This window comes from Dicentrarchus labrax, unplaced genomic scaffold (assembly GCF_905237075.1).
Source record: "Dicentrarchus labrax unplaced genomic scaffold, dlabrax2021, whole genome shotgun sequence".
NCBI lineage: Eukaryota > Metazoa > Chordata > Actinopteri > Moronidae > Dicentrarchus > Dicentrarchus labrax.
The window spans coordinates 23,286,643-23,294,928 of NW_026136715.1; the positions used below are offsets into that span (position 1 = coordinate 23,286,643).

Consider the following 8,286-nt stretch of genomic DNA (forward strand, 5'->3'; position numbering starts at 1 on the left):
TCAGATGCTTTATGCTGGCTGAAAACCATTTAATACCATACTGAAAAGTTGTACAAAAATAACTGCAGTAATGTATTAATTATAGTATAATTATAACAGCTAGGTTATGCTTAATACATTCCAAACAGTAATTGTGGTGCTTGAGGGAGTAATAGGAGTCAAGTGTTAATGCAGATTTGAAAAGGTGGGGTTTTCAGTTTATTTCCTATTATTTATTATTACATTGCGAGTGGGAATGATTTTCTGAAATATGCCGGGAGGAAAGTGGGGGCCGTAATGCAGATGCTATCCCATAAGGTGGTGGGTTTGGTGTGGGGGAGAGGGGGTCAGAAGGTTGGCAGCAGCTGGTCTGATGTGGCAGATGATGGGTGTAGTGATGGAGATTAGTCTGTTCTGAGGGGGCATGAAAATTGAGAGCGTTGCATATTATGTTTTGTATTTGGCGAGGCTATTGAAAAGCTGGAGTGCACAGGACTTTACCCCATGAATGCTTTTGTTTTATGTTATTTAGCCCTCAGTTGCTTCTGTTGGGAAGTGAATAATTGTTGTCTCACTCAATCTCACTGTCTGGATTGAGAATAATGTAGGAACCAGGTGTATTGTTTTCTGATAGCTCTTAGAACAGGCAATGTGAATTTGTTGTCACTGAAAAATATTTCATGAACTTAGACCCAACTCTATTATTGAGGATTGGCACCTTAATGTGACTTTTGTATCCGTGGGTTTTAATGACATTTTTCATGTTTTATTTTTTTAAAAACACTGAGTGACAGTGAAAGCAATTTGGCTTTTTAATACTGACAACAGAAGAATGACTAATTGAAAAATGAAGATAAAGCTTCACAAAGGTATGTAAATTAACTACATTTAAATGCAAAATAACTCATTGCATAAGTGTCCACACCCTTTTCTCTGATATGCCTAATTCATCGTGACTAGAGCAGCCAATTGGGTCAGCAGTCACATAAACTGTGTGAAAATAACACCTTTATATGGTGCGGCCTGTAGTTGTCAAAAATTACACCATTAAGGTGCAAAAGGGTTGAACAAATTCCAAACAAGTCAGAGACAAGGTTATTGAATCGGGAAGGATACAGGAACATTTCTAAGGCTTGGACTTCAGAGTAAAAAGCTTCTTTATATTAAGTGTGATTCAGTCTTGTAAATCATTAAAACATTAAAAAGTCATTTTAGGGGTATAAAATGGACATTGCTACAACAGCTCTAAAAAAGAAAAAAACATGAAAGATGAACAAAAAGCAGGTAGAATGCACAATTCCAGAGAAAGTCCTTGTGCAAATAGAGGAAAAAGCAGTCATCAAATATGTGTAATGCCTCAATAATTGTACCTCAGTAGTTAAAAAACACCACGACCAAACATGGAAAAAGACCACCCACACCAGTTCCTATGATGCAGAATTAGCATTACTTGGCTGTGATTGTGCATGGTTATGCATTAACAGCTCAATGCTTTGACACGCTCCTTCTGAGAAGCTGTGCGCTCTGGCTGGGAGGCGCGCTGGAGTGGCCGACACAGGGATTAACAAGAGCGGGGGATATAAAGGCAGCGTTACAAGGACCATGATACCTGTAGAGCACTTATGAACGGAGCCTTGCTTAAAAGTGACTGCTGTACAATTTTGTGCTGGTTTCTGCTCCCCTACGCTGTTCCCCAGAATAAAAGGACTTGTGAAAGGCAGTAGAGCAACAGCTCAGCGAAGGACCTTCGGAAGCTGTACAATTCCACTTCTGTGAGGTGAGGTATAATTCTGAGAATGGGTCCTTGTGTTCTGCATCTTCAGTAGCTCCTCTCACCGGCACAGCTCTCGTATGCCTAGTCGAGCTTCTCTCTCTCTGCGCCCTCCTCCAGTGGCTGTCATCATCGTGACATGCTGCTTCGAAAACCCTCTGTCAGCCATCCAATGGCTCATTCTGGCTCTTAGCTGTGGATGAGGCAGGGACATGCCGGCCAGGATGAAGAGAGTTAAACTGTGTTGGTGATTTTCATCACTAAACTAGAGACAGTGGAAGTAAGCCCAGGGCACCTGGATGTATTCCTGCCAAAGGGAGATGGAGATATTAACCCATGGAGAACAGTACGGTTAACCTTGACGGTGAGAGGGTTGGATGGCTTCTCAACACCTCAGTGGCTTCTTTTTGTTCAACAGTGCCCCTAAAGTGAGAGCTTTGGCTGCAAAGGAGAACTGGTTAAGGTCTGTAAAATTTAGTGGTGGCAGAAGAGGAGCTTGTTCGTCGATTGTTGCCAACCAGCACCATGGCTGACTCTCACTTTTCTGGCTCTGTAGGAATCTACAACAGCAGCTCTCCCACCACCGGCGCCTGGAACATCACTGGCAGTGGCCCGTGGTTGTTGGCCTTCATGCTGACTGTCATCATCCTCATGACAGTCTGTGGCAACATGTTGCTTATCGCTTTGGTGTTTGCCCATCGCTCTTTGCGTTGCACCTCAAACTGCTTCCTGGTGTCTCTGTTCCTGTCTGACCTTATGGTGGCACTGGTGGTCATGCCACCAGCCATGCTCAACGTGCTGTGTGGGGCCTGGGTGCTGTGGCCCGCCTTTTGCCCGATTTGGCTTTGCTTTGACGTCATGTGCTGTAGTGCGTCTATCCTCAACCTGTGTGTGATCAGCCTGGACCGTTACATCTTCATCATCTCGCCGCTTCGCTACAAGCAGAGGATGACCCCACCTCGGGCATTGCTCCTGGTAGGAGCTGCTTGGGGGTTGGCAGCATTGACTTCCTTCCTGCCCATTAAGATGAAATGGCACAGCTTAGGCCACTGGAGTGGACACTCATCAGTTCCTGGAATCAGCAGTAGCAACATCAGTTCTTACTCTGACACACTGTACCCAGAATCCTACTTTCAGCTGTCACCATCAGGAGGCCTTTCCTTCCAGTGCCGCCTGCAGGTCACCCTGCCCTTTGCCCTGGTGGCATCTGTGCTCACATTCTTTTTGCCCTCTAGTGCCATTTGCTTCACCTACTGTCGGATACTTCTGGCGGCGCGGAGGCAGGCAAAGAGGGTCGCAGCACTGAGCCACCCACCACACCCGCACCCCTCGCTCGGGGAACCTTCCAGGCCTCCTTCACCTGGGGTTGCAGCAGGGCAAGCTCAGCAGGACGGAGATGACTGCAGTCACCAGGAGCCTCCTGTGTCACAAAATGTACCGGTAAGGAAGAGAGACCAAACTGTAAAAAAAACAAAAGCCAGGGCAGATGCTGTATATGCTATGATTGGTGACCAATATATTGAATAAAACACTGAACAATTTCTATGTGAAAGCCAAACTGAAATAGAGGAGTGGCCTTTAAATAGAGCAGACTTTAATGAGAGTTGAAAAGATTGATTCTGTGAGTGGAGAAGGTAGCACAAAGATAATAACCAAATTACAGTTGTCCATTTATTGTAAGAGTTCTCAAGCTTGTCTTTTCCTTGACATTTTTAAGGTTTTGCATAATACTGTTCACACCTACTTCTCATGCCATTACTGTAAAATGCAAATGATACTGTTGAAATCCACTCTGAAGTTTAATATCATCTAAGTGCAGCAATTATAAACCTGGCTGGAGTATGTTGAATGATTATAGACCACTATAATGTAAAATGTAAAAGAAGAATTCAAGAATGCTGTTTTTTTCCCCCCGCATTTTATTCTTTCTGAGACCTAAGATTTGAGTCTAGACCCCCTTGACTGTCCTGATGTGTTTAATTATAAAAGTGCCTTGCAGTTGACCTAGTTTGTATATCTGAAAGTGTGGTGTGGCTGACTTGGAACCAAACAGTTTTGGTACTTCGTGCCAACTACTTTGTGTTCAACAATGCAGAGTTGTTGTGGTCAACCAATAAAGAAAGCAGTAATTTTTGGAGATCAAGTGTATGTACCATTTAATAGTGTAGATCTGTGTCGTGACAGTGCAGTAGGATGAGCCTCTTTCAATGAAAAGGACCATGTGGAGGTTTAGTGATTAAACAAAGTCTGTTGACATAGCAAATACCCTGCAGTATTGTTATTAAATGTAGACGATGCCATTGAACATTTAAAAATGATTTTACTTTTCATGAATTTCAAACTTTAGTCTTCATTATCAGGCTATTATGATGTAGAAATAACTGCTAGTAGATAATGTAGAGCTAAAATTAACTTAATTTAATTATAATAATACTAATATTAACTTAAAGCCCTGAATGTATGAAAAGTAGAGATCCAGTGAAAAGAGAAGAGATGTAAAACCTGCCCAGAAATCTAGGAGAAAAATAGAGACCTTGTCAGATATGTTGCCCCCGTCTGTAAGGATCACAGCCACATAGTCTGTCACATTTGCCGGCAGTAAAAAAAAAAAACACACACACACACACACACACACACACACACCCCCCACACACACACACACACACACACACACACACACACACACACACACACACACACACACACACACACACACACACACACACTCATGCACACCAGAACAGTCAATGCTGAATTAAAAAATCTAAAAATCTGCTCAAAAAATCTGGTAACTGGTAATTCTTTGATTCATCATAAATATTCTGTGTCAGCTTGTACCAACAAATGAATCTGACACTATGGGTAATATTCAGACTTCTTATGGATGCACCATCAAATGTATTTTCTACAATTAAGCCTGACACATTTGGTTTTCTTTGGGGTTTTCATGAGCTCGGCTAAAATGTAAAATCTAACTCTGTCGGTTTCAGCAGTGTTTTTCAGCACAACCTGAGTTTATAATGAACGGCCCACTGGTCAATGAAGTTTAAGATGTCATAACATTATATTTTCTTTTACCATAAATAAAATAAATAAAATATATTCTTGTGAAATGGAAAAGAAACATTAAAGGTCCAGTGTGTAACATTTAGGTGGATTCATTATATGGAATATAATATTCATAGGTACGTTTTCATTCGTGTATAATAACCCAAATATAAGAATCATTGACTTTTCATTACATTAGAATGAGTCGTTTTTACATACAGACACTGCTGGTCACATGGAGTCCGCCATGTTCAACCGCCATGTTTCTACAGTAGCCCAGTACGGACAAACCAAACACTGGCTGTAGATAGGACCTTTCGTGTTTTCCATTTACCGTAGTTTCTTCTACACACTCCCCAGCCTGTTCTCCTACCCAGGTTGTAATGACAACTTGAACGGTGTTCAGTTAGTTCCAATCTAAAAAATGCACTGTTAGATGCCACTAAATCCTACACACTGGTCCTTTAAACATATGTATTTTATCTAAGTTTTAAAGCAATATTTTCTGGAAATGCACTTACAGAGAATTAGATGAAAAGATCAAGACCACTCTCATGTTTGTGTGTTAACTATGGAGCTACAGGCAGGAGGCGAACAGCTTAGCTCGGTATAAAGACTGGAAACAGGGGGAAACAGCTAGCTTGGCTCTGTCAAAAGTTTAAAAAAAAGAAACACCTCTAAAGCTAACAAATGAATCTGGTTTATTTAATCGATACACAAATGTAAATGTAAAAACATGCACTAATTAAATGCATAAAGGAAGTCAAAATGAATTAAAATAATGTCATTTGCTTGTCAGAGAGGCCATATACTTTTCCAAAATACCAAGGATAGGGATTTACATTGTGTCTATAATTCTAGGATTAACTATTTCTATTGTTCTCTACTGTCCGCAGCCATCAGTGAACAGTGAGCGTCGTCTGGCTCACAGACAGGGTCGGAGGGCACTGAAGGCCAGTCTGACCCTGGGAGTCCTCCTGGGACTCTTCTTCAGTGCTTGGCTACCCTTTTTCATCACCAACATGGCTCAGGTCAGTAGAGGAACCAAACACTGACTCTACCACGGATATAACACAGACATTTTGTCAATAAGGATAAAAACTACAGGTGTATATGAATGTTCATGTGATATGTCAAACAAGTCATGGACGTGAGATACATGATCAGATGAGCTTGGATGGTTGCCTTCACTTATATGCACATACATTCTTTAATATAAAGATTTAAACTATCTCCAAAAAGTCAGAGGTTGTTAGCTCTCCTATTCCATAACCTATTATCTGTGACTCAGAGGCTTTTCTTGTCCGTTTGGTCACAAATGTATGTGTGATGGGAACTAAAACCGTGTGAGATAAATTCAAACGAAAAAAAGAAAAACACTTGGATACCAGTCTATTTTTGTATTGGCCAGCTTTGGCGTCACAGCCTTGCCAAGCTATCCAACGAGGAGATAGATTGGCATTTCAGCTTCGTGTGGCTGACTCATTCCAAAACCCAGAGAACAACACACCAAAAGACCCTTTATAATTGGTATTCTTTTTAAGTTGTTGATTTGGATTTGATTAGGTTTGAGCACACGCACTCACTGCTAAGCAAACAAACATCGGTGGCCACAAAAAGCTCGGCGAGAGCAAATGGATGTCAAAAACAGCTTAATCTAAATTGGTAATGACACTTGTCCTGTTTTTCAAGCTTTCAATGATCCAGTCATTTTGATTTCCCATCTGTGCCCTCTCGCTTCTCCCCTGCATAACATAGAGCACAGAGACTTGACTGTGTCTGCTTTCTCTTTCCTTTTCACACTCAATGTGGTGTGTGAAATGCACCCCTCCTTTCTGTCCTATTCCCACCGCCTCCCCGTCTCATCTTGATAGTATTGGAAGCTCTCCTCTAACAGCTGTCTCCTCCTTCACCGTCCTTCTCTGAACCTAGTGGTTATATGTTCAACATCACTGTTTTCAACAATCAGACGCAAATGTATCTGCAAGTTCTATTCACGGAAAATTAGTGATGATGTTCCATAAGAAGGAGTGATGGACAACCTATGAGGCTGGTGAGAAAGAATTTTTTTTGGATGATTACAGGCTCAAAAAGCACAGGGAAGGTACATAAATATTCAAAATTAATCAAAAACAAACCAAGGGTACATAAATGTGTGAATGAATGAATCTATTTAAGTCATTTCCTTATGTGTAACTGTTTTTTGATCATTTCCCAACTCAGCTACTTGAATTTTATGGTGGCCCAAAAATGGAAATGGAAAGTAAATAATGATAAAAAAAAATGTGTGCAATAAATTATAAATAAATGTGTACAGCTAAAAATATGTTGCAAAAAGGCATATTGCCCATTCAAGTTATTTTTATATTTATTCTTTATTTTCAGGTTCATATCTACATTTATTTATATCCAAGTTTTTCCATAACTTGTTTTTTATAGAAATTAATAAATATTAACTATTTTGGCAAAAGGATAAATACATTAAACAACAATACATAAATAGACTGTACTCATTTGTATTTGAAGGACCAGTGTGTAGGGTCCAGTGGCATCTATAGGTGAAGTTGCACATTGCAACACTTTGAATACCACTCACCTTCCAAGTGTGTAGGAGAAACGTCAGTGGCTGCGGAACTGGCGAAAAACAAGCCCTGTGTTCGGTTTGTCCGTTCTGGGCTACTGTAGAAACATGCCGGTTAAAAATGTTGGCCTCCGTTGAAAAGGACCTACTCTCTCTGTAGATAAAAACGGCTGATTTCAAGGTTAAAAAAACCCCAAAACCATTCTCATTTTCAGGTAACTATACACTATGGAAAACATACCTATAAATATTATTTTCCATTTCTGCCAATAGATCCTCTAAATGTTACACACTGGACCTTTATAAATATGTGTATGTGTGTGTATTGCATTGCCCAACAGTGCTATAGTGCTACTATGGGGTCAAAAAAGGGTGCCTTTCAGATTATGTATTTATTTCTATGCCCATTTTTTCTATTTATTTCCTCATTTAGTCTTATCCTGCCTTAATGCCTGTGATATTTGTCACTGTCTTCATTCAGGCAGTGTGTGAGTGCGTCCCCCTCGCGCTCTTTGACGCCATCACCTGGCTGGGCTATTGCAACAGCACAATGAACCCCATCATCTACCCGCTGTTCATGAGAGACTTCAAGCGAGCTCTGGGGAAGCTCTTGCCCTGCTGTTTCTCGCGGTCAACCAGAAGACCCTCTCCGGTGCTCTCCCTCTCTCTCCGCAACTCAGGGGAGCCTAACCTCGCCAGCAACCCCCCCTCTCCCCTGGCCTCTGACCCCACTCACCCCCCCGCCACTGCCACCGATGCCGTCAACCTGCTGGACGCTGAGCACGCTGGCATCGAGTTGCCTCTGCTTCTGCCCAATCAGGTCGACACCCTGGACTGAATAGCAATGATGGAAATATGGATTTACTTGCAGTTGAGAGGCTTAGGCCTTAGATAAAATAAAAAAGAA

The 8,286-nt window shown here is 41.4% G+C and overlaps 2 protein-coding genes across 2 annotated transcripts in view; one reads left to right on the plus strand and one right to left on the minus strand.

Moving 5' to 3' along the window:
- Positions 1 to 8,286, minus strand: part of ampd1 (adenosine monophosphate deaminase 1 (isoform M)) — a 207,229-nt gene that overhangs the window by 43,089 nt on the left and 155,854 nt on the right. The window lies entirely within an intron of this gene.
- On the plus strand, positions 1,896 to 8,225 carry htr6 (5-hydroxytryptamine (serotonin) receptor 6). The gene is made up of 3 exons (XM_051426537.1): positions 1,896 to 3,190; positions 5,695 to 5,829; positions 7,861 to 8,225. The coding sequence occupies exons 1-3, from the start codon at positions 2,276 to 2,278 to the stop codon at positions 8,215 to 8,217; spliced, it is 1,407 nt and encodes a 468-aa protein (XP_051282497.1). The 5' UTR covers positions 1,896 to 2,275; the 3' UTR covers positions 8,218 to 8,225.

Excerpts from the sequence above, each read along its gene's own strand:
- htr6 (XM_051426537.1), top strand. The coding sequence starts at position 2,276 with ATGGCTGACTCTCACTTTTCTGGCTCTGTAGGAATCTACAACAGCAGC. Across the intron at positions 3,191-5,694 it reads CTGTGTCACAAAATGTACCG|CCATCAGTGAACAGTGAGCG; the intron begins GTAAGGAAGAGA and ends TACTGTCCGCAG. Across the intron at positions 5,830-7,860 it reads TCATCACCAACATGGCTCAG|GCAGTGTGTGAGTGCGTCCC; the intron begins GTCAGTAGAGGA and ends GTCTTCATTCAG.